Here is a 26,890-nt window from a genome sequence, read left to right as displayed (position 1 = left end):
CTCCGGGGCCGGGACGGCGGTGCCGGGACAGGGGGGCCGGGCCGGGACGGCGGTGCGGTGCCGGGCCGGGGGCTCCGGGGGCCGGGCCAGGACGGCGGTGCGGTGCTGGGCCGGGGGCTCCGGGCCAGGCCGGCGGTGCGGTGCCGGGCCGGGGGCTGTGGGGCCGGGCCGGCGGTGCCGGGGCGGGCCGGCGGTGTGGTGCTGGGGGCCGGGGGTGTTCGGCCAGGGGCCCGGGGGCCGGCAGTGCTGGGCGGGTGCAGGATCGGCAGAAATTATGCCCACAGTCCAGAGTCACTGGCTCTTTAAAAATATGCTGGGCCGGGGGCTCCGGGGCCGGGACGGCAGTGTGGTGCCGGGCCGGGCCGGCGGTGCGGTGCCGGGCCGGGGGCTCCGGGGGCCGGGCCAGGACGGCGGTGCGGTGCTGGGCCGGGGGCTCCGGGGCCAGGACGGCGGTTCGGTGCCGGGCCGGGGGCTCTGGGGCCGGGCCGGCGGTGCCGGGGCGGGCCGGCGATGCGGTGCCGGGGGCCGGGGGTGCTCGGCCAGGGGCCCGGGGGCCGGCAGTGCTTGGCGGGCCGGCGGTGCTCCGCCGGGCCCGGGGCCGGCGGAGCGGTGCCGGGCCAGGGGTGCTCGGCCGGGCCCAGGGCCGGCGGAGCGGTGCCGGGCCGGGGGCTCCGGGGGCCGGGCTGGGACGTCGGTGCGGTGCCGGGCCGGGGGCTCCGGGGGCCGGGACGGGCCGACAGAGCGGTGCCGGGCCGGGGACTCCGGGCCCGGGACGGCGGTGCCGGGACGGGGGGGCCGGGCCGGGACGGCGGTGCGGTGCCGGGCCGGGGGCTCCGGGGGCCGGGCCAGGACGGCGGTGCGGTGCTGGGCCGGGGGCTCCGGGGCCAGGCCGGCGGTGCGGTGCCAGGCCGGGGGCTCTGGGGCCGGGCCGGCGGTGCCGGGGCGGTCCGGCGGTGCGGTGCCGGGGGCCGGGGGTGCTCGGCCAGGGGCCCGGGGGCCGGCAGTGCTGGGCGGGCCGGGGGTGCTCCGCCGGGCCCCGGGCCGGCGGAGCGGTGACGGGCCGGGGGTGCTCCGCCGGGCCCGGGGCCGGCGGAGCGGTGCCGGGCCGCGGGTGCTCGGCCGGGCCCGGGGCCGGCGGAGCGGTGCCGGGCCGGGGGCTCCGGGGGCCGGGCTGGGACGGCGGTGCGGTGCCGGGCCGGGGGCTCCGGGGGCCGGGACGGGCCGACAGAGCGGTGCCGGGTCGGGGGCTCCGGGGCCCGGGCCGGGCTGATAGAGCGGTGCCGGGCCGGGGGCTCCGGGTGCCGGGACGGGCCGACAGAGCGGTGCCGGGCCGGGGGCTCCGGGGCCGGGACGGCGGTGCCGGGCCGCGGGGGCCGGGCCGGGACGGCAGTGCGGTGCCGGGCCGGGGGCGGAGTTGGTGCGTGGGCGGATCTGGGGGCGGGGCCGGGGCCCCGTGGAGTGTCCTCCTTTTGGAGGCACAAAATGTGGTAACCCTAGGCTGGGACTGTGTCCTCTGGGGCCGGGATCGCAGCCGCCAGGGCCCAATAGGATGGCTGAGCCTTGTTCTCCTTAATCCACACACTCCAGAGTCCATGGTGAGACTGAAAGGCCACCAGCACAGCTAAAAGATTATCAGATCTCTTGGGACTATCGGGCACAGACTGAATGGAGACTTTTCTTGTACTTCTCCCATCCGCAGTCCTATGAGGATAACAATAAAAACGCACCACGTCCACGGGTCCTGGTATCCGATGATCATCGAGATGATGTTGGGTGTCTGGAACATAATGGTTACAAATTTAGTCTTATGCAAATAATTTAATCTGCGAAACATGCACCCATTTTAGTTTGCCATCTTTATTTATGCGGTAAATGAGCGGGCTGAGGCGATCAACTATGGAGTATGGACCCGTCCATCTCCACTCCAATGTGTGATCCCTTTTGCCAAGTTTTAAGTACATTACCTGGTCCCCTGTCTCCCGGAGTCGGGGGTCTCCAGCCTTTTGCTGGTCCATCCGCTTGTTCATGAGCTCGATAGCTTGATTCACCCTGTATTGCAGGGTAGCTTTGTCCTCCTGTAACGGCTTCAGCCACTGCCAGTGTTCATACGTCCCGAGCGGGCTGTCTTCAGCGGTCTCTGTTATCTGCTTGGGGTTGATAGCCAGCCTCATGGCTTGTCCAAAGAGGATTTGATATGGCTGGATCTTAGATTTTAATCTGTTGCTGCTGCGGGTGGCAGCTAGGATAAGCGGCAATTTCTCAGGCCAATTTTTCCCAGTGTTATCCACAACTTTTCTGAGTGCCTCCTTGATAGTTCGATTCATTCTTTTTACCTGTCCTGAGGATTGGGGCCGGTAGGGAATGTGGAATTTATGTGATTTCCAAGGCCCTGACCATGGAAGTGTAAATATCTCTCCTGCAAAAGACCCTTCATTGTCTGAGTCGATAATTTCAGGCGTTCCGTACCTACAGACCACCTCCGAAAACAACTTCTTTGCAGCAGTTCAGGCGCTATTGTTCTTGGTAAGAAAAGCCTCGACCCATCCTGAGAATGCATCTATAATCTCGAGCAAGTATCGGAATCCCTCCTTGCTCCTAGGCAATTTGTCAATGAAATCAATTTGGATTTTATGCCAGGGGCCCAGTCTCCGCTGGTGTAGCATCTGAGGTTGGTGTGGGGGTCAGGCCTTGTTTCTGGCACATTATATGCAATTTTTAACTCACGTGTCTACATCATTTCTATTTTATTTTTTTATTTTGCTACTTGCTTTAGCCTTCCCAGCGTCCCTTCTACTCCTTCATGCATAAACTGGTGTGCTATGTTTACCAGCTCTTGTCTCTCAATTCTCCCGGGGATGTGAACAGTTTCCTGTGCCTTTTATTCCTGTCTTTGGGTTACCGCTGCTATTCCCTTGTAGTCTCTGGCTATGGCATCGGCAGTTATTCCATACGGTTTCGGCTGCTGAGCCTTTCCCATGTACCTTTACATGCCTAATTTTTAGCTGATTCGGGTGGGCAGTAACCCAAGCATAAATCTATTTCCATTCATTTCCATACGCTATGTCCTTTCCATCGGCAGCCTTCAGATCATTCCTTTGCCAATCAAACATCCAGTACTGTACCCCATTTACCCAAGAATTGCTGTCCGCATAGATGTACACAGTCTTGGAGCAGTTTTCCTTTTCATGCTGTTTTAAAACCTGGTATTCTGCGTGTAGTTTGGCATGCTGTGCAGAGCCGTGATCTACTTCCTCCTCTAGGTTTATGGCTGCATACTTGATTCATTTCTTGCCATGCACCACCATGGAGCTGCCATCAGTAAACCAAATGTGCTTTTCCTGGCCTACTCTTTCTAATTCCTTAAAGGGGGGTGCTTGTGATTGTGTATTCCTCTGTTTTAGTGTAACTTTTGGACATTTGTGCCCGGTCCCCCTTTCGATGAGGGCTTGGGTCAGCATATTGGGTTTGGATACTGTCTCCGCAGTGACTCCCCTGTTTACTAGGGTCAGAGTCCACTGGGCCATTGGAGTGTTCGATACCCTGCCTTCTATTAATTTCCCAGACAGAATGTACTTCAGAGGTGTGTGAGTGCTTTGAATGGTGTTTGGGGCACTGCCGGTGAGTGGCTTGAAAGATTGGACCGCCCATACAGCTGCCAAGCATTCTCGCTCACACGCATCAAAATTCAGCTCTGCTCCCTGTAGTTTCTTGGATTCGTACGCCACAGGTACTAATTTCTGCTCCTTATCTTCCTGTAATAGTGTTGTCGCCATTGCTACTTCATTTGCTGCTAGCCGGAAGACAAATGGTTTAGACTCGTTATAGAAACGCAGGGCGGGAGCCGTTAAGGCTTTCTGTTTTAAAGTTTTTAGGGCAGCATCTTGCTCGGAGCCCCACTCCCATTGTACCTTTTTCTTTAGCAATTTCCATAAGGGGAGTGTAATCTCAGCATACTTGTAAATGTGAGGCCGCAAAAAATTGAATCCTCCCAACAAAACTCGTAGGGAGTGTTTATCAGTAGGTGCTGGTAACTTAACTAGTGCCCTTACTTTCCTTTGATTTACTTGCCTTCCCTCCTGGCCGATAACAATGCCTAAGTAAACAACCTGGGGCTGCACAAGTTGTGCTTTTTCCAGGCTTACCTTAAATCCGGTGTCTTGGATTAAAGCAAGGACATCTCCCGTGAGTCTCTGCAACTGCGTCTCGGAGTCCCTGAAAATCAAGATATTGTTCACATTGGAAAATACGAATGGCCGATCCTGCGAGCTTAATCTCTCAAGCATATTTACCACATGATGGTGTGCGGTGGCTGGAGAATGCTGGAATCCTTGTGGTAAGCGTCGGAACGGGTATTGCTGGTCCCTTATGGTGAAAGCGAACCGGTCCTGTGAATCCGGGTGCAAGGGTATTGCAAAGAAATAGTTGGCCAAGTCTATCACTGAGAAATACCTGGAGGTGGCTTGAACCTTTTGTATGACTTGTGTCATGTCTGCCACAATGGGGGCCATGGGCACACTCCCTTTATTGACTCTTCTGTAATCAATGGTTAAACGCCAAGATTGCCCATCGGCTTTCCTGACCCGGCCACACAGGGGAATTGAAAATGGAATTAGTTTTTCTGACAACCCGCTGTTCCTCGAGGTCCTCAGTGATTTGGACCAGCTGTTCTTTGGCTTCCCTGGGGTATCTATATTGTTTTTGGGGTGCTACTAATTCACCTACAATCTTAACACAGGCATTTATTTTCCCACAATTTGTTTTTTTTCTTGTCCCAGACCGTGGGGAATTTCAAATACCATTCCTCCCTCTGTTCAGCCGTGAGAGCTGCGATAATTTTATTTCTCCCTCTGGCCACAATACTGCAATGATTTTCAGTTGGCAAGTATGGGGGGAGGTTCTCTAATCTCCATAAAATGTCTCGGGGTAAATCAATTATAATGTTATTTTTAAACAGCCAATCCGTGCCTAGAATCACTTAATTGGTCATGTATTTTGTTTGCATCAGGCCTCCTGATGTATTGAAACATGATACTGAGAAGGGGAGGCCTTGTACCATAAATGGAACTTGAATCCATTCTTGCCCGGTACTAGGCTTTCCTTGAAATGATTGTAAGGTCACCGCCTGCCCCTTGATTCCTTTTTGAGGGGTCACTTTAATTAGTGAGACCGCAGCTCCAGTGTCAATTTAAAGCTAGGATAGGAGCTTGATTTCCCTGCTGAACGTAAATGTGGGGTCTTTCACCTGGATCCCAGGTCAGTTTTCCTATGAATCTCCACTGCTGAGCTCCTATATCAGGTGGAGATTCTGCATCCAGCGGGCTTCCCTAAAGTATTCCTGGTTTTCCTCCATTGGAGGGGGAGGAGGAGGAGGAGTGTTTGGAACCACTACTCCGGATACGTCTTTTCGCTGTTGGGCTTGTAATCTAAGAACCTCTTTTACAATGTCAGCGGTGGGTGCCGGGTCCCATTTTTCTCTGTCTTCTCCCATCTGAATTAGCACTTTCCATATTATTCTGCGCATGTTGGACCCAAGTCTACTCAGATCGTCCGATTGTTTCCCCATATCAGGTACTTGCACTCTGGGTATCTCTGGGTACAGCCTGCCTCTTGCCCTATTATCTCCTCTGCCCCGCAATCGTCCCCTGGAGCAGCCTCCATGTGATCCTATTGTCCCTTTATGATTAAAAGGTATTCACACCCTTGGTCGTAGCAGGGCTGAGAAAAAGGGGAGTAGTTTAGCATCCCTCTCTCCACCCCGGACTGCTGGGAGGAAATAATTGGAGGTAGGTATACCCCCGGTCGTAGTAAGGTCGGGTAATAGGAGGAGGACTTAGATCCTCGCTCCAAGCCGAAAAATCCTAGGTGCATACATCCTCAGCCGTAGCAAGGCTGAGCTTGAGAAGAGAACTTGGCGTTCCTCGCTCTGATCCTGGGAAGGATTTTTATATTTGGTGTATGAACCCTCAGTGGTAGTAGGCCGAGTGATACAGAGGGAGGCTTAGTGTCTCTCCCTCTGGCCCAGAGAGGGTTAAGTTGGAAGCTCCGGCACTGGCTCGAGCAACAGGAGTAAGAAATATGTTCAGGTGGTATTTTCTATGTGAGACCCAACTCTGAAGGATATAGGAGTGTGGGCAAAGAGTGGTAGCACCTGTGTAAGAAATATTTAAAAGGAAGCAATCCAAAGATGATACCTTGTTCAAGAGATTTGTAAACAAGTCTTGCTCTGTTAAACCAAACTTTGAAGGATATAGGAGTTTGGGCAGTGTAGTATTTTTTGTGAGTGATATTGTGATGATTTCACAATTCTAAAAGAAATGCTTAAGGAAAGAAACCAGGAGGGGTGGGGTCTAGTTGAGGAGCCCACCTTCCTTGCTAAATTGGTAATGGAACAAATCCTGTGCCCAGGGAAAGGGACGGTTCTGCAAGGAAAGCAGGATCAGGCCCAGACAAGCAGAAGTAAGAAAAGGAGTAAGTGCAGACATGGGGAAATCAGATCCCTGAAACAATACTTGGAATGGTGAAATCTGAGTTGATTAAGGTGTCTTTTGGGAGATGAGCAAGTGATTTAAGGAAAGAGGGTGAAAAGTTAACTCTGCAGAGGCTGGAGGGAATTAAGCAGTTAAACTTTGTGAAAATGTTAAAAAGGAAAAGTGTTCTAGAAAGAGAATTCTTGGTTTCTGTGCAGCCATTCTGAAGGAGAAATGGGCCCTTTTCCAAAGGAATGTCTGTAAATAAGCCAGGCAAAAAGAAACGATCTGATTGAAATCATTTGACTGGACAATTTAGTCAGATTTGCGAAAAGAACATAAGGGGGGTTCTATTGGAACTTAACTGCCCCAAATGTATAAAGGAAAGAAATATTTACACCATATGTAAACACTGATATGGATAATGTTATAGAAGTTAAACTATGGAAGGAATGTGCATTTTCCCCAGAACATGTGCAGTGTATATTATAGAAGGGGTGAAAGGAAATGTGAAAACATACCATATTACTTAATTAAAATCCTATTAGGGCTCCAAAAGGAGCCACAATAGGTTGTGTTTTCTTTTTCAGATCACTGTATGTTTTGAAAACAGGAGTTAAAAGTGAAGAGTAATCAAAACTCTGGTAAAAGTTAATTGTGTCCCTTTTAAGACAGAGTCTCTGAGCTGCTGGTGGCTTTGGATCCAAAAGCAAGCCAGAAAGCGTCTGTGTTAATGCAAATTACCTAACTGATAAAGGCAGAAGCCATTGAATCCCACCCCAAAAGGGGTAGAAACATGGTTTTTTTTGTCTTTCAGAAAATCAGGAAAAGCTGATACCAGCTGAAGAGCAATCCAGAATACCATGAATCTACTGTCACAATAGAAATTGTGGTTTTTGTGTTCTATGTTTTGTCTTGTGTTGTTTATCTTCTCACCATTGTGTATTAAATATTGCAGGGAGACATCCTCAGGTAGCAGACACCATATTAGGAGGAATTGGTTTTGGAGCAGGGATTATAAATACTGTAGACCTGCAGGTAATTAAGAATAAATGACAGGTTTCAGAGTAGCAGCCCTGTTAGTCTGTATCCGCAAAAAGAAGAACAGGAGTACTTGTGGCACCTTAGAGACTAACAAATTTATTAGAGCATAAGCTTTCGTGGACTACAGCCCACTTCTTCGGATGCATATAGAATGGAACATATATTGAGGAGATATATATACACACATACAGAGAGCATGAACAGGTGGGAGTTGTCTTACCAACTCTGAGAGGCCAGTTAATTAAGAGAAAAAAACTTCAAAAACAGACTCCAACGAGAGACTGCTGAGCTGGAATTGATATGCAAACTAGACACAATCAACTCCGGTTTGAATAAGGACTGGGAATGGCTGAGCCATTACAAACATTGATTCTATCTCCCCTTGTAAGTAGTCTCACACTTCTTATCAAACTGTCTGTACTGGGCTATCTTGATTATCACTTCAAAAGTTTTTTTCTCTTACTTAATTGGCCTCTCAGAGTTGGTAAGACAACTCCCACCTGTTTATGCTCTCTGTATGTGTGTATATATATCTCCTCAATATATGTTCCATTCTATATGCATCCGAAGAAGTGGGCTGTAGTCCACGAAAGCTTATGCTCTAATAAATTTGTTAGTCTCTAAGGTGCCACAAGAATAAATGAAGCTCTCTGTCCCAGCTACAGGACAGTCTCATACAGAAACAAATGGAAGTGAAAAACCATATACTGCTATAGTTATGGGATGTACTGAAATGCAGATACTTGCTTTGTCCACTTTGGAACACAAAATGTTTTGGGTAATATCAGAAAACACTAAGGTTTGGGTACACTTGCTAAAGCAAAGAAAAAGATGACTAATACTTATCAGTATGAATGGATGCAGTATGTTTCTAGCATAGAAAGGTCAGACCTTTTAATTGGGGAAATTGTTGTTAAAATCGCACACCAACAGGCTCTGGAAGCAAAGATATGGAAAGTTAGCCCACTCCCCATATTGCACAGGGGATCCTTCTGGCTACTCCGGACCTCGAGCCAGTGGGCTGGGGAGGGAGGGAAGCTATTGGACACCAGAGGTTGTACCGAGTGGACTCCTCAAAAGTGGGTGTGCTTGTCCTTGCCTGTTGCTCCAGAGCCCTGTAGTAAAGACATTTCACTAGGATTGTGTATGTGGGATGAATTGAATAATGAGACCAAAGTACTATATAATGGACAATGTGTATGTGTTAATTCTTGGGAAGAAGTGTTTTGGAAGGATGGAAGTGTTAGCAGCCTTCCAATAGACAAATGTAAATGTAATGTAAGTACTGTGTTTACCAATAATCACATTTACTATTTGCCACAACCAAAGAAATCTCAGCTTACTGTAAGCACTGATTTAGCTGAGTTCTCTATCAATCTTGGCATTGAATGGCAGAAAGTTACCAATGTGAAAAACCAAACCATTCATATTATACATGCAAACCGGAAACATGTTAAGAATTGCCACTGCAGAAAGACAGATAACAGCTTACCATTGGTATAATGATTTTACAGGTTGGTCTCCCACTTCTAAAGGTATATTGTCAATTATGCTTCATGCATTGTTATTTGTGTTGGTATTATCCTGAATTTGCCTAATTGGAATAATATCTGTGTTGTTGGATAAAAAGAATGTTTGTTAAATTGCAACCACAAGCTCAAATTGCTTCTCAATATGTAGCTATGAAACAATTATATAAGATTTGATCCACACAAGAATTGTTCTTGAGGGGTCAAAAGGGGGATATGTAGGAGCAGGATTTTATAATTGTACTAATTGTACTATAAGAATTGATGTAAACTTTGATTTCATTCTGCCAGCCACCCTTTTTGAGTAATAGAAGGAATGACCATCTGAGACTGGAATCCTGTTTCCAATATGCATTACAATTAGGACCTGTTATAAAGTTTAGTTAGTAAGAGACAGGATTTTGTATTGTGTCTATGATAAATAGATTAGAGAAATGTTGAAGGCCTGAAGCCCCAATGTAAATTGTTTTAGTTATAGATTTAGCAAGGCTTGATTTACAATGTATTCTGCTGAATATAAAATACTGCTGTCTGTATACCTTTGAAGGTTTCTGTAAGAGATTGTTTGTGTGAATGAGGAATGGATGCATCAGGAAAAGATAAGGTATGAAAGCCATCACAAATCTCCAGATGGTCAAGAAAAAGTGAGAGACTTGGAGAGACCAGGAGACAATCAGAAAACATCCATTGTATCGGATGCCAAACATGTTAGCAGCATTGACGACCTCAGAGGTGAGGCAGGCACCCCCGAAGGTGAGACAACAAATAGGAGATAACGATGGGAAGCCCGACAATAACCATCAAATGATAACAGCAGAAAACCCCAAGATTAACACCACTGAAGGACTAATGATTACAGGATGACATTGCAAAATGCATGGACTCAAATGGGAATTTACAACTATCAAGCTGGGGTGTTTTGCCATGGAACTCTGGGTTCAGTCCTGCAAAGCCTCGGAGCATCGGATCGCGACCGACAGAGCCCAGCTCCTCACTCGTGCTCCATCTAACTGGACATTAGATTGACTCAAGCTACAACAGACTGGTAACTATAAACATCAACTGGCAGGACGTGTGTGTGTGTGACTGAAAAGCATATGCTAACTGTTGTATTTTCAATAAATGCGGCGTATTTGCCTTTTCCCCCTGAAAAGATCCTGTATGCTTTGTATAGCATAATATCCGCTTCCCCCTCCCTTTCCTGTTGATAGCTGCCAAGGGAATGCTGGGAAATGTAGTTCCTTCCCTGCTCCAGGACTGGCTCTATAGGCAGGGAACTGGCCAAGGAACTACAGTTCCTAGGGCACCTTGGGTTCTCAGTTCCCATGCTGGATCCCTGCTGCTCCGAGGCTCACTTTCAGGGCCTCCACTTCTGCAGCGCTGCAACACCTGTCGGGCACCACTAGATGCAGGCTCCCATTTTGAAATCACCTACTGATGACTTCTCTTTGAGTACGGCATATCAACTGGTTTTGCACCCACCTTACAAGTATATTTCATGTAGACCCCATTTCCCCAGTTTGCTTATGAGACTGTCATGTGGAACTTTGTCAAAAGCCTTCTAAAATCAAGATATATCATGTCCACTGCTTTCCCCCCTAGATCCACTAGGCCAGTAGCCCTGTCAAAGAAGGAAATTAGGTTGGTTTGCCACGATTTATTCTTTACAGATCCACAGTGGCTATTCCTTATAACCTATTGTCCTGTCGGTCTTTACAAACTGATTGTTTAATCATTTGTTCTGGTATCGAAGTTAGTCTGAGTGGTCTATAATTCTCCAGGTCCTCTTTGTTCCCCTTTTTGAAGATAGGAGCTATTTTTGTTCTCTGGGACCCCACCTGTCCTCCACTATCAGAGACAGGATACTGGGCTAGATGGGTCATTGGTCTGACCCAATAAGGCAGCTCTTATGTCTGTAACCCTTTTACCTCAGTGCCTATTGCAAGTGCAGGAACAGGGTAAATGAGAATCAGGCCTTTTGCCTGCAATGGCAATTTTCTTAGACTCTCCCATTACCTGTGGTTCATCTTCTCCAGTGGGGGGAGCATTAATGGGGCCCGGTTTCCACTGTGTTATCCAGCCCAGCTCAATGGGTCTGATTTCCTGTTGCCTAGCAGCCATTGACCCCAGTGGGAAAACAAGTGCAGAATGCTCCTAAATACAGCAGCTAGCTTTTTTTGGTCCAATTTTTTTTTTTAAATTGAATATAATTTTCATTTTTGACAAAGACTTTCGCTAAACATTTTTTAAATTTTCTGAGGGGGTTTTAACTAAAAATTTGAAAATATTTTTCCCATTTTCTTCCCCTTTTTTTCCTTCCATCAGCCCTTTTTCATGGCAAAATGGGAAAACAGAGGAGGGAAAAAAGAAGGGGGAAGGGAGACAGACGTAAAAAACTAGATTTTTTTTTGGTATTTAATTGAAAAAAATAATTAAAAAAAAAAAAAGCACAGACAATAGGATTGTATTTACTAGCTCTGCTACCAGAGCAGATGGCGGCATTCTGCACTAGCGTGAATGACACCACAAGGTGCAGGACAATGGGGAACCGGGTCCAAATTCACTCCTCTTCTCTCTTCCCTGCCCTCTGTGCTATGGAACGTGACCTAGTCCTTAGAGCTTCCTTACACGCTGTGTCCTAACCTCCCTCTGCACTGATGCTGTTTGGAAGGTTTCCAGGCCGGACAGGCCAGTTGCAGCGCACAATTCGACGTCTGGCAGGCGGCCTTCGTGTCTCGTCTCAAGCAGAGTCTGTGTGACCCAGCCAGGAACGGCCCAGCAGGTAACCTCAGCTCAGCCTGTCTCTGAACTGATTTCAATGCCGGGCTCGGAGTCTGGGAAACACCCGAGCTGGGGACTCTTGGGAGCCGGGGGGAGGTGGAATGACTATGGACATTCAACATCTGCTGGAAAAGCTCACTGTTCACATGCCGGAATGGGACACAAGAGACCTGGGTAAAACACCTGGCTCTGTCCTAGACTCCCTGTCCGAGCCTGGGCAAATCACTGCATCTCTCGGGTCTCAGTTTCCCCATCTGTACAATAGGGATAATGATCCTTCCTTTGGATGTTTTCTCTATTTAGACTGAGCTTTTGGGGTGGAGACTGTCTGTCACTATGTCCATTAGAGTAGCACACAGAGGCCCAGACAATCCCTGGCCCTGCTGAGATCAGGGACCCGTTGTGCCAGGTGCTGCATAGACACACTAGGAGAGACAGTCCCAACCTGGCAGAGTTTGCAACCTAGGAACCAGAGGGGAAGTGACTTGCCCAAGGTCACCCAGAAGCTCAGTGGCAGAACCAGGAAAGACCCCAGATCTCTTGAGTAGCAGTCCAGCTCGCCTATCTCCAAGGTAAAGGCAGCGTGGCCTTTAGGTGTTACTCAATGCAGATAACAATAATACCCTTTGGGGTGGGGACTGTCTTCTAGTGACAGTTTGTTTAGTGCCCAGCACAGGCTACTGCAATACAACTAACCAATGCAATAATAATACATACTAATATGCTATATTCAGCAGAGACCTGCAACATACCCAGACCTACCAGTGCAGTGTTCACCTGTGTTAATGGCAGCAGTGACCTCTAGTGGTTATATGAGGTAGTTCTCCATACAGAGCACCCAGGGCTGTAATTAGAACCAGGGAATTTTCATCTGAGTCTGCCTGTTTGCAAATGCTCAGATATTCACCTTCCAGGATCAAACTTCCTTTGCTTGGTCTGTGACCAAAATTTATTATATCATACAGGGTCGGTGGGTGAAGGGAGTTTGAGTGAAATCCCTTCAGCTCTTTCTGAGTTGAGAAAAGAGGGGGAAAATAAACTTTTCCCCCACCATGTCAAAATCAGATGGAAATTTTTGACCCGGGTTGCTCTAGGGTCAGATCCTGAGCTGGTGTAAATTGATGTGCTCCATGCTGACCTACACCATCTGGGAATCTGGCCCCTAGCACCCACTGAGGGCTAGGGCTTTTGACTGTCTGAAAAAAAATTATATCGGCTTTATGTGAGTTCACAGACATCTCTGTTTCTTCTTCCAGGGGGCGCCAGGTGCAAACTCTGCCCCAAGGACTGGTGGGCTCACCGGGAAAAGTGCTACTGGGATTCTGGAACGAGAGCTGGAAAGGCTGTGAATTGAGGAATTCACAAATGTGTGATCCAGGACCAAGAGGAGATGATAAAGTGAAATACACAAGGCCAGTTCCCCAGCTGGCATGAATCAATGTAGTGCCACTAATTTTTTACTCCTTTACCACTCAGCAACTCTCAGGGAAACGGGTCTATTCTTCAGTACCACTGAAACTCTCCAGTGAGAGGGTGTCATGCAGTGTGCTGGCCCCATTGGGACAGAATCCATTTTCCTTGCATGTTTTGAGTCTCTGAGAGATCTCCTGGTGAAATGGGAGGGGACTGTGTGTCTCTATATGTAGGGGGTTTAAGACCGTGTGAGAGTCACCCAGATGCTTGCCTTACACTCCCCAGGATTTCATAAACACTATCACCGATGGTGCAAACCACGTCTGCATCAGCCTGAACAACACGTCCCACACCAAGAACTGGACGTGGGTGGACGGCTCCCCTTTAAATCAAACACTGTGAGTGTTGCCTGAGAATTCACTGTGACTAAGATACATTTTTCCTCCGCATTTGTAGATTTGTTAGGAAGGAACAATCAGTTGCACACACACGAAATGGGAAATGACTGCCTAGGAAGGAGAACTGCGGAAAGGGATCTGGGGGATCATAGTGGATCACAAGCTAAATATAAGTCAACAGTGTAACACTGTTTCAAAAAAAGAGAACATCCTTCTGGGATGTATTAGCGGATTGTTGAAAGCAACACACGAGAAGTAATTCTTCTGCTTGACTCCACGCTGATTAGGCCTCAACTGGAGTATTGTGTCCAGTTCTGGGTGCCACATTTCAGGAAAGATGTGGACAAATTGGAGACAGTCTAGAGAAGGGCATCATTAAAGGTCTAGAAAACATGACCTATGAGGGAGTATTGAAAATATTGGGTTTGTTTAGTCTGGAGAAGAGAAGAGTGAGAGGGGACATAACAGTTTTCAAGTATATAAAATATTGTTACAAGGAGGTGGGAGAGCAATTGTTCTCCTTTACCTCTGAGGACAGGACAAGAAGCAATGGGCTTAAATGTCAGCAAGTGACGTTTCGGTTGGACATTATGAAAAACTTCCTAACTGTCAGGGTGGTTAAGCACTGGAATAAATTGCCTAGGGAGGTTGTGGAGACTTTGTCATTGGAGGTTTTTAAGAGCAGGTCAGACAAACACCTGTCAGGGATGGTCTAGATGATACTTAGTCCTGCCATGAGTGCAGGGGACTGGACTAGATGACCTCTCGAGGTCCCTTCCAGTCCTATGGTTCTATGATTTGCTCATTCTGAAGCTTTGCACATTTGGGCTCAGATTCCAAAGAGCTGAAGTGCAGGGCTCTGCATGTTTGGACAGGAATCTCTTCTAGCATCCCAGCAGGGGCTCAGGATTCATGGGCGACTTGGTCATCGCTGCGATTCAAATGTTCTTAATGCAACCATCTGCTCTGCAACTAGGCAATAAATCAGGGCTTTGTTTCTCCTTTGGCTCCTTCTGATTCCAGGGCCTTGGATTAGACCATCTGGGTTCTAGTCCCAGCATGTTCTGATGATAAAACAAGGAGAGGATTAGGAATCTCTTCATCCCATTGGGCCTCAGTTTCCCCATCTTCATAGATTCCAAGGCCAGAAGGGACCAGTGTGATCATATAATCTGACCTGCTATATAAACACAGGCCTCAGAACTGCCCCCAAAATAAACCTCAGAGCAGATATTTTAGAAACACATCCACTCAATGTAAAAATGGTCAGAGATGGAGAATCCACCAAGAACCTTGGGTTATTCTACCAGTGGTTAATTACCCTCACTGTTAACAAATTTATGCCTTATTTCCAGTTTAAATTTGTCTCGCTTCAACTTCAAGCCACTGGGTTGTGTTAGACCTTCCTCTGCTAGATTGAAGAGCCCGTTATTACATTTGTTCCCCATGTAGGTATCAAGTCATCTCTTCCCCTTCTCTTTGTTTAGCTGAAGAGAGATCAGTGTAGCCTTTTATTTTATTTCAAGTGAGTTTTGTAATGTGGTGTTACACCACTGTGCGTTCCGATGTGGTCCCTACAGTTTCAAGCTTAACGGAGTAAGCTCTGCTTCTCGCTGCAGATTTAGAGTCTCTAGGAATGAACAAAGACTAAGGGTAGTGACCACACAGACATTTACCAGTACAAAGTCTATCTGTTTTACAAGTTTTATTAAGGTTATGAATACCCCTGCATATAGAAATCCCACACAGACATATGCACAAGTTACAAATATACTCACAACCTTAACGGTAGTGTTAGGGTCTGATGGGTCTCGCATGGATTGCCCATCAATAGAGGGATGGTTCCTGCTGGACTTTCCCATAGGGAGCTCAATTTCCCCGCTCTGGGCATCCTCTTTACAATGTGATTCGGTCTATACCTACATTCTGCACATGTCCATGCATGTAGTGTCAACCCTCTTTTTCCTTATTGGTCTGATGTCACCTAGAAAAAGACGGTTACTCACCGTTGTAACTGTTGTTCTTCGAGATGTGTTGCTCATATCCATTCCATTAGGTGTGTGCGCGCCGCGTGCACGATCGTCGGAAGATTTTTACCCTAGCAACACCGGCGGGTCGGCTGTGGAGCCCCCTAGAGTGGCGCCTTCATGGCGCTGAATATATACCCCAGCCGACCCGGCGCCCCCTCAGTTCCTTCTTGCCGGCTACTCCGACAGTGGGGACGGGGGGCGGGTTTGGAATGGATATGAGCAACACATCTCGAAGAACAACAGTTACAACGGTGAGTAACCGTCTTTTCTTCTTCGAGTGCTTGCTCATATCCATTCCATTAGGTGACTCCCAAGCCCAACTTAGGTGGTGGGGTCGGAGTGAGACATTGCTGTGTGCAAAACCGCTGATCCGAAGGCAGCATCGTCCCTGGACTGCTGCACTAGTGCATAGTGCTCTGTAAACGTGTGGACTGACGACCAAACCGCAGCTCTACAAATGTCCTGGATCGGAACTTGCGCCAGGAAAGCCGTCGAGGAAGCTTGGGCCCTCGTGGAGTGAGCGGTGAGGTGCGGTGCTGAGACACCTGCCAGGTCGTAGCAAGTCCGGATGCAAGACGTAATCCAGGAGGATAGGCGTTGTGAGGAGACCGGTGAGCCTTTCATTCGGTCGGCCACTGCAACGAAGAGTTGCGTCGTCTTTCTAAAGTGCCTTGTGCGGTCAATATAGAAGGCCAGGGCCCTGCGTACGTCCAGAGAATGCAAACGTTGATCCTGGCAAGTAGCATGTGGTTTAGGATGAAAGACCGGGAGAAATATATCCTGGTTGATATGAAAAGGAGAAACCACCTTAGGGAGAAAGGCAGGATGTGGACGAAGCTGCACTTTATCCTTATGGAAAACCGTGTAAGGGGGCTCGGATGTAAGCGCCCTGAGTTCAGAAACGCGCCTTGCTGAGGTGATGGCTACGAGGAAGGCTGTCTTCCAGGATAGGTACAGAAGTGAACAGGTGGCCAGTGGCTCGAATGGATGACCTGTGAGCTTGGAAAGAACCAGGTTGAGGTCCCACGTCGGAACGGGCTGACGTTGCTGTGGGTACATCCGGTCTAAGCCCTTGAGGAATCTAACGACCATCGGGTTAGAGAATACCGAAGACGCGAGTTCCCCTGGGTGAAAGGCCGATATAGCGGCCAGGTGAACTCTAATTGAAGATATCGCCAACCCTTGCTGTTTTAGGGAGAGGAGATATTCCAAAATGAGAGGAATAGGTGCGTGCAACGGGGACGTGGCTCGCTGTTCGCACCAACAGGAGAATCGCTTCCACTTGGCCAAGTATGTGGTCCGTGTTGAGGGCTTCCTACTGCTCAGCAGAATCTGTTGGACAGAGTGTGAACACTGCTGCTCTGCCTGGGTGAACCATGGAGCAGCCACGCCGTGAGGTGGAGTGATTGCAGGTCGGGGTGACGCAGCCGGCCGTGGTTCTGCGTGATGAGATCCGGATACAACGGAAGCGGGATCGGTGTCTGAACCGAGAGTTCCAACAGCGTGGTGTACCAATGTTGTCTCGGCCACGCTGGGGCGATCAGAATCACCTGTGCCTGGTCTCTGCGCAATTTGAGCAGTACCTTGTGGACCAGAGGAAACGGAGGGAAGGCATAAAACAGGTGGTCCTTCCAGGGAAGGAGAAACGCATCCGAGAGGGAGCCCGGAGCTCGACCTTGCAGGGAGCAGAACACGTGGCACTTCCTGTTGTCTCGAGATGCAAACAGGTCTATCTGGGGAAACCCCCACTTCTGGAAAACGGAATGTATGATGTCCGGACGGATAGACCACTCGTGTGTTTGAAAGGACCTGCTGAGTCGGTCCGCCAGAGTGTTCTGGACTCCAGGGAGGAACGATGCCGTGAGAAGGATTGAGTGGGCGATGCAGAAGTCCCACAGGCGAATGGCCTCTTGGCATAGAATTGACGAACGTGCTCCTCCTTGTTTGTTGATGTAAAACATGGCCGTGGTGTTGTCGATGAGAACTAACACACAGCGACCACGTAGGAGGTTGAGAAATGCCTGGCACGCCAGGCGCACCGCCATCAGTTCCCGAACATTGATGTGCAGGGCTAGCTGGGGTGCAGTCCACAGGCCCTGGGTATGGTGCCCGTTGAGATGGGCGCCCCAACCCAGAGAAGAAGCGTCTGTGACCAGGTGCAGAGAGGGTTGTGGGGCGTGGAACGGCATCCCTTCGCAAACCACATTGTGATCTAGCCACCATGTGAGGGAGGTCAGGACCGAGTTCGGGACCGTGACCACCATGTTTAGGCTGTCCCGATGTGGGCGGTATATTGATGACACCCAGGTCTGGAGTGGGCGAAGCCGAAGTCTGGCATGCCTGGTTACGTACGTGCAGGAAGCCATGTGACCCAGCAGGGTAAGGCACGACCTCACCGTGGTAGTTGGGAAGGCCTTGAGTCCTTGAATGAGGCTCGTGATGGTGCAAAAGCGATTGTCTGGCAGGATGGCTTGTGCGCATCTGGAGTCTAGAACCGCACCGATGAATTCTATTCTCTGGGTAGGTTCTAGAGTGGATTTGTCCTTGTTGAGTAGGATACCCAACCTGTTGAACGTGTGCACTATTATGTGGACGTGATCGCGAACTTGTTCTTTGGTGCGACCGCGTACCAGCCAGTCGTCTAGGTACGGGAACACCTGTATCCCTTGCCGACGAAGGCACGCTGCCACGACAGCCATACATTTCGTGAACACCCGTGGGGCCGAGGATAGGCCGAAGGGAAGGACTGCAAATTGGTAGTGCACCCTGTTACCACGAATCGCAGGAAGCGTCTGTGAGGCGGGTAGATTGCAATGTGGAAGTATGCGTCTTTCATGTCGAGGGCGGCGAACCAGTCTCCAGGATCGAGGGAAGGGATAATGGCCCCCAGAGAGACCATGCGGAACTTCAACTTTACTACGAATTTGTTGAGTCCGCGCAAGTCCAAGATGGGTCGCAGACCTCCTTTGGACTTGGGAATGAGGAAGTAACGGGAATAGAATCCCCTGCCCTTTAACTCCACTGGAACCTCCTCTATGGCCCCCATAGCGAGGAGCGTAGAAACCTCCTGAATAAGAAGTTGCTCGTGAGAAGGGTCCCTGAAGAGGGACGGGGAAGGGGGGGAGGAGGGGGGGAATGAAGAAAACTGGATAGCGTATCCCCTCTCCACTGTGCGGAGGACCCAACGGTCCGAAGTTATAAGGGACCAAGCACGGTGGAAGTGGGAGAGGCGATCCCGAAAGGAGTGGGCTGGATCCTGGGGGATGACTGGGGCGCCGTCCTCGACCGCACCTTCAAAAGTTCTGCCTGGGGCCTGAAGGTGGTCTAGGTGGCCCCTGGTTCTGTCCGGGTTGAGGGCCGGTCCACCTTCTTCTACCACCTCGCCCTCGCCTCCGGGCCGAGTCCTGTCTCTGACGAGGCGGGGGGGGGTAGAAGCGCTGAGGCTGCGGCCTAAATGGCCTGCGCTGGGGGCCCACAACATGCATCCCCAGGGAGCGCATGATTGTTCTCGAGTCCTTGAGGCTCTGCAGGCGAGAGTCCGTCTTATCTGAGAACAATCCATGACCCTCAAAAGGCAGATCTTGTAGGGTTTGCTGCAGCTCCGGAGGCAAACCCGAAACCTGAAGCCAGGAGATCCTGCGCATAGCGATACCCGAAGCCAGGGTCCTCGCCGCTGAGTCTGCAATGTCCAAGGAGGCTTGCAAGGAGGTCCGAGCCACCTTCTTGCCCTCCTCTACCATGGCTGCAAACTCCTCCCTGGACTCTTGGGGAATCAACTCCTTAAACTTCCCCATAGAGTTCCAGGAGTTGAAATTGTAGCGGCTCAGTAGCGCCTGTTGGTTCGCCGCTCTAAGTTGTAGCCCTCCGGCTGAGTAAACCTTACGGCCAAACAGATCGAGCCGCTTAGCCTCTTTTGATTTAGGCGCTGCAGCCTGCTGGCCGTGACGCTCTCGTGCATTCACTGATTCCACCACCAGTGAACACGGTTGGGGGTGGGTATATAAGTACCCATAGTCCTTAGACGGGACAAAGTATTTTCTTTCCACCCCTCTCGCTGTGGGTGGAATGGAGGCAGGAGTTTGCCATATCGTATCCGCATTTGTTTGGATCGTGCGGATCAGAGGTAACGCCACCCTCGATGGGGCATCTGCTCCAAGGATATTCACGATCGGGTCGTGAACCTCCACTATCTCCTCCGCCTGCAGGTCCATATTACGGGCCATCCTACGCAGGAGATCCTGGTGAGCCCGAAGATCTATCGGAGGGGGACCCGTACATGAAGTGCCCGCCACTGCCTCATCCGGAGAGGAGGAAGAGGATGCCTCCGGTGGCACTGGATCCAGGGGGGGGTCCTGATCCCCCTGCACTTGGGTCGGGGCATCACCTGCACTTGGGTCCATGGTGTCAGGTGGTGTGGACACTGAAGCCTCCATGCCTCCTGGCGGAGGCCGAGAGATGGTGGATTCCGGGGCCCTTCTGACCGAGTGACCCGAGCGAGAGGTCGATGGTATTGGAGCCCCTTGCGCCTGATGGTACGCCCACGGGGTCCAAAACGACCAGTGGGATGGCCCATGAGAGTGGTCCTCTGCCATCTCCTGCCAATGGCCCAAGCTTCGTTCCTCGGCTTGCCCTTGAGGGGGGTATGCCGATCTCGACAGGTCCTCCGAGGAGCGAGACACCGATCTTGACGGCCATGGCGGTGCCGAGAGCGTCGAGACGATCCCCGTGGGCTGCGGTGCCGTACGGTGCCGGTCCGGAGATGATCTATCTCTGTGCGGTGCCGGCGATCGGTGCCGGGACCGCGACCGGTGCCGATGACCTCGTCGGTGCCGGGAGTCGGATCTGGACCTCGACGAGGACCTGGAGTATGCCCGGTGCCGGGAGCGGCCTCTCGACGTCGAGCGTCGACCGTGGCGGTGCCGAGAACTACGTCTCGACGTTGATCGGTGCCGACGATCATAGCGGTGCCGAGACGTAGAGCGGTGCCGCGAGGAAGATCTTGGCCGCGAGTACGACCGGTGCCGAGGTGATATTCGGTGCCGGGACTGCGAGCGGCGTGGGGACCTGCTTCGGGACCTGGATCGGTGCCGAGGTTCCAGCCCTTGCGATGGAGGGCGCATCAAGGCAGGTTTCCCTCTCGACTGGACCGGGCGAGGCAATGGTGCCGTCGGTGCCGGTGGTTGAGGCGGTGCCGGCTCTGTGAGAGCTATCAAGTCTCTCGCCGCCGCGAAGGTCTCTGGCGTCGATGGGAGGCACTGTATCACCGCCGGCCTCGGTGGAGACGCCGTCTGCACCGGACTCAACGGCCTCGGCGCCGGAGTCGACGGTGCTGGAGGCACCTGTTTCCGGTGCTCCACCGGCGTACGCGGCTCTACCCCCGGCACTGGGGGAGCCAGCGTCTTCGGCACGGAGGTCCCCGTCTTATGGGCTTTCTTATGCCCTGGGGATAATGACCGGCGCCGAGGCACTTGCTGTGCTTTCGGTGCCGACGAGGTCCGGTGCCGGGAAGGCTCAGCTGACGCCACTCGCGTGGTCGTCATGGCCGGTGCCGCCGGGGCACTGCGCACCGAGGCGCTAGGTGCCGGGGCTTGACTTGTGGATGGAGCGTCCGGAGTAAGTGCCGCCTCCATCAGAAGTTGCCTGAGCCGAAAGTCCCGCTCCTTCTTGGTCCTTGGACGGAAGGCCTTACAGATTTTACACTTATCTGTCTGGTGTGACTCTCCCAGGCACTTCAGACAGGAGTCGTGCGGGTCGCTCGTGGGCATAGGCTTAGCGCAGGAGGCGCACAGCTTGAAGCCGGGAGCGTTGGGCATGAGCCCGGCCCCGCGGCCGGGGGAGAAAGGGGGGAGACGACCCCCTTAATCCCCTGGACTACTTAGAACAACTTTAAAACTACTTTACTACAAACACTATAACTATAACTATAACTATAACTACGATACAACAATATAAGCTAGGGAAAGTGGAGAACAGCTAAGCAGCGCTCCACAGTTCCAACGACCGTCAGGGGCGGTAAGAAGGAACTGAGGGGGCGCCGGGTCGGCTGGGGTATATATTCAGCGCCATGAAGGCGCCACTCTAGGGGGCTCCACAGCCGACCCGCCGGTGTTGCTAGGGTAAAAATCTTCCGACGATCGTGCACGCGGCGCGCACACACCTAATGGAATGGATATGAGCAAGCACTCGAAGAAGAACTTACAGTACCCCGATTTCTATAGGTCGTGTAGGTTCTCTTTATTCTCATTAGCATTAATACACAACCCGTGTCCTGTGATGAAGGCACATGTTGGAAACAGATGCGCCTTTACAGCATTTTTATGATTTAAAATTAATCTTCTGGCTAGATTTTCACAATATCACCACTTGGTACCTCTTTTCCCATAATCTTAGGGCATCGGGTTATTCTTCGGTCACTTGTTTATATCAGTATTTCTTAGCTCTAACAGCTAAGCTAAAATCTTGCAGGCCTCAGCCTGCAGCCTTGTGTTTCAGACCTCGTTACTTAGATACCGAATACATAATTAACTCTTCCGGCTACTAATCATTCTTATATCCTACCTATCCTAACTTATATCCTAACTATCATTCTATTATCCTACCACTTAACTCTATTGAGCATACAATGATTATATACGGCGTAACCTGCTAGTTGATAATAACCATATAAGAAATGAGCAATAAACTAACACTATGGGCTAGAGAAGCTTTATAATGATCAACGAAAGGAGCTCAAACTTTCATTGAATTCAATGGGAGTTAGGAGCCGAAATACCTTTGTGAATCTGGGCGTTGGTGGTGTTAAATCGGCAGTGAGCGAGAGAGGAATCGGCCACAAGAAGAGAGCAGAGGTGGAATGATCCTGGCAAAGCTCCCAGTGACTTCAAGGGGGGCCAGGATTTCCCCGGAGACTTGCGGGGCCTGAATAATGGGGAGTGGTTATCAGAATGGGGGAAGACGGATGCCGAGACACCCTAGCTCAGTTCATGTCCTGGGAGGTTTTGCTGTGATGGCTGACAGCCTGGGGACTGAACTGGGGACCTCTGGAGCTAAAAGCAAGAGCTGCTACCGCTTGAGCTAAGGAGCCATCCCATGAGATTAGTAGAGGCACTCAGCCCTGGGTTACACTGTCATCAAGGCCCCCATCCCAGCATCCCATCACTGCGAGAGGAGGGTCTCTCTAATCCATCTATCACCACCTTTCTCCTTCGCTCTGCAGGTTCCGGGTCTCAGGCCCTGTTGCCTCCAACAACTGTGGGGTGTTAAAGGGGAACCGGATCAACTCGGAAACCTGCAGCGCCGAATTCAAGTGGATTTGCCAGAAAGACGCTGTCGTGGTGTGAGGCAAATGAGAACGTCAGTGCCCAGGAGAGCGCTCCTGCCCCATGAGGATGAATTCGAAGGGCTTTATATAGAGACGCTGCCCTCTTCCTCTAAGCTGATGTGGAGCAACAGTTGCAAAATAAGGGAATTTGAGTCCTTCATCTAGTCCCTTTGTTCCTTAGCACTGCTGGGAGCAGAGTACAAGGGGGGGAAGGGGGGCGGAAATCAATGTTAGCCCAGTGGGTAGAGAGGAAAGCAGGAAAGGTATATTCTATTCCTGACTTGGCCACATGTGACCTGGAGCCTCCGTGCCTCAGTTTCCCCACCTATAAAATTGGGTAATGATACTGAACTCTGTGAAGTGCTTTGAAATCTATAGGGGCAAAATGATTAGGTGGGAGTCCCGAGCTCGCATGCCTTAGGACGAGCAAAGGACAGTGGAGGTACTGGGTGCGTCTACACCACGTCTGGGAGCAAGTGCCCCAGAGAGGGTCCACAGACTCGTGCTAAAAGGAGCTGTGTAGATGTTGCGGCTCGGGCCGGAGCTTGGGCTCTCGAAGGCTGGAGCTGCGCCATCAATGCGGCTATTTTTAGCACGCTAGCGCAAGTCTGTGCCCCCGGGCTGTGAGGCTCGCTCCCTGCTGCGGTGTGGATGTACCCAGCGGAAGCACCTGCCCTGGCCCTGCTCCCTGGCAGGAGTGCTGGGGGGAGTGAGGGGGACTGCAGGCGGAAGGGGGGGAGGGGCCCCCACAGCCCCACTAATCCCTAATTTGCCTCTGTTTGTGGGGACTGGAGGAATGCAAGGAGTCGCTGGTGCCCAGCCTACACAAGCTGTGAAGGGCACGATGGCCGCAGTAGCCGTATAACCTTATAGATTAAGAACAGTCTCACTCCTTAACCCAGGAGCTCTAGCAAGGCTTGGCAGTATTCAGTGGTTGTAATTTCCATGCATAACGTCGGTTTAGTTTTAAGCATTTTTTCTATTTGTGTCCATTTAAATGTTCATATTTCTGGGAAGTTGGGGGGCGGGGGAGGGCTCAGCCAATGAGGGGGCCTGACCATCATTAATGACAATAGACGTTAAGACTCAGGCAATTAAAGCTTTTTCTGACTCTTAAAACACAACTGACATATTTCGACACGGGATGCTGACAAAATAAACAGCCTGCATACGTTCTCGAGCCGCAGTTGTCTTACTTCGCCTAGCCGCAAAGCTCGATGGAAATATTTTTTCCATCCGTGTGTGTGTGTATATACGGTGGGATCGACTTTTACCGACATTTACTGATAAAAATCGAACGTTTGTGAGCCTAATTAGACCTGTACAAAATCTGGGTGGCGCCGGCCTTAGCCAGCTTGGAAGCAGTTTGAGGCAGGGACTGTCTCTTTGTGGTGTACGTGTAGCTCCCAGTGGGCCCTGAACTTGGCAGTGGGCTCTGAACAAGGGTTTAATTAAACTCATAGACTTTTAGGCCAGAAGGGCCCATTATGACCATCCAGTCTGACCTCCTGCTCATTGCAGGCCACAGAACCTCGCCCCCCACTCCTGGGATAGAGCCCTGCTTCTGGAGTTGCTCTCCTAGCTCCAGAGTATGGCATTTAAAGCAGCTAGTCAATATCTGTTCTATAGGAAGCAGCAGCGGCAGCTGAAGAGAGGGGATTTGCTTCACTCCAGTAAAGCTTGCAGGGCCCCATTTTGTTTCCTCTTTGCCAGTTCGTCCGGCTGGCTGCAGATCCATCTCATGGTGGTGTGGCCCCTTGACCTGCTGGGGCGATCGTTGAGATATACATATAGTCCGTCTCCTTCCATTTTGAACCTACAATGGAGGGAGAGTCACTCATCAGCTGAATCACACAGGAAGCATCCAAACACCGGACCCCCTGTGTAATTGCTGCACTCGCAGGTCCGATCTACAAGGGCAGGGCCCATTTCTTTGTTCTAGGTTTGTACAGCACCTAGCGCAATGGGATCCTGTTCCATGAATGAGGCTCCCACAATACAATTAATCGGTAAAAAACAACCAAGTTACAGTTCTCTCATCAGAGGTGGTTATAACTGACCAGGTTAAATGGTGTTCACAGACCATGTGTCACCACATTTGCATGGACACATTTGCATGCCTGAGCTGTAGCGGTGCATTCTGGGAAAATCTAAGCAGCTGTGCTGGAGAGAATGGCCTTCTGGGTAAGGCACTAGGCTGGGACTCAGGGAACCTCTGTTCAAAGATCTCAGCCTTAACCATTCCTAGGGCACCTGAGGCAAGCTGAACAGATTTTCCCATGGGAGACTGGCACAGAAGCCTTTTCTACACTAGGGATATTTATCATAGCAAGAACCATTCTGACCCATAAAGAGGGTAAATGAACAGATTTTCTGGTACTTTGGCAATTTCATAAAATAAAAAAAACACCTCATTTTGGGTCAAACAAAATGTTTTGACAAAAATTGAAATGTTTTATTTGGCTGTCAGCTAGTTTTTGAATATTTGAATTTTTAAAAAATAAAAGTAAAGAAACTTTTGCAATGAAAATTTGTTTGAAACCAAAACTTTTTTTTTTTTTTAAATGAGCAATCTAGTGAACCTGACAGGAAATCACCAAACATTGCTGCGTTCCCAAATGGCTTTGGGGAGAACTTTTTAAACCAATTGTTATTTGTGTCAGTGTGAATCGCACCTGGCACGTTATTGGTGATATACAAACAGTAAATATTAGAACTGCTCAAAACAGATTATGCAACATTTTGAGAGGCTGTTGTTCACCCTTCACCCCATTTCTCCGGGGAAGTCATTCTTGCCTGCCGTCAGGGGCTGATACCCATCTGACCCCCAGAAAGTCACCCCTTTACCCACCTAACCTGGCCCTTTAGCAGGAAACAAATCAAGCAAATTTGCGATGCTGTGACTGGAAAGTATTTTTTTCATGGTAGCTACATTTTGCCTTCTGGTTTTTGGTGACTTTAATATTATGATCTATTATAAATAAAGTGCATTTCATTGATTGATTTTAAAATGAAATTAGTAACTGGAAAAATGGCCAGTATTTTTTTTTAACCTGTGACAATTATAAACTACTGTATTCTGTCATTTACTTTCTAGAATCTAAAGCATATCTAAGTATAATCTAAAGTTCTGCAAAATGTCGGCTGTGCAAATCCTTCCATGGCTGGATCATTCTTGTGTTTTTATTTTAAGTACAAAATAAATATGTATAACGAATTTAAAAGTATGTAATTAGTCATTTGATATGTTGGGTGGCACCTTTTTTTGTGTGTTCGCTCCCCCTGATTTAGAACCTGGCTACGCCACTGGCTTGAGCCAAAAAGTTTTATCCATCTCTCTTTCTAATGTGCTTCAGGCCAATTGTATGTGGCCCTGCCCCTTGCATGGTCATTTTCACCACTGGAAAGTGGCTGAATCAGCAAGGAAGCATTTCACAATCGTTTTGCACTGGTATGAAATCACTGCAGAAAGTGCAGGGGGAAATGTGACTAGCCCAGTGCTACTTTTTATCCCTCGCTAGTGGCGGGACCCAGTGAAAGGTTTATAGGTCTGCTCCTGCCTGTTAACAAACGTGGGTCTTTAGCTCGAGCAGTAGAGACTCATGTTTTACATCCAGAGATCCGCAGCTCAATCCCAGCCAGGGTGTTGTTACACAGGGCAATATCTTCCCACAAAAGGTGCTGCAGTTGTCGTACAAGTGTCCAGAGAATGAGATTGCTATGTGTATACCCCACTGACTGTACTCAGAGAAGGGACCTGACCCTCTGCACAAAATGAGGGGGACACCCCTGGGGTAAAGGGTTGTTGTAGCACCTGTAATACCTGAAAGATCGTCAGCTCTGACTATCAGATGAGAGCCCTAACTTCTGGCCCAACCGTGACCAGGCTGTTAGCATAAAGCACTCA

General features: G+C 50.1%; 1 protein-coding gene across 1 annotated transcript in view; it reads right to left on the bottom strand.

The window, feature by feature from the left end:
• Positions 1-22,240: 22,240 nt before the first annotated feature.
• Positions 22,241-26,890, bottom strand: part of LOC101949196 (C-type lectin domain family 2 member A-like) — a 45,587-nt gene continuing 40,937 nt past the window's right edge. The window contains exon 6 of the mRNA XM_042842627.2: positions 22,241-24,799. Coding sequence (XP_042698561.2) covers positions 24,649-24,799 — 151 coding nt within the window. The 3' untranslated portion in view covers positions 22,241-24,648. The remainder of the gene's footprint in view (positions 24,800-26,890) is intronic.

This window comes from Chrysemys picta, chromosome 12 (assembly GCF_011386835.1).
Source record: "Chrysemys picta bellii isolate R12L10 chromosome 12, ASM1138683v2, whole genome shotgun sequence".
NCBI lineage: Eukaryota > Metazoa > Chordata > Testudines > Emydidae > Chrysemys > Chrysemys picta.
Note: the sequence above shows the minus strand (reverse complement) of the source record. Positions and strands in the feature narration are given on the sequence as shown.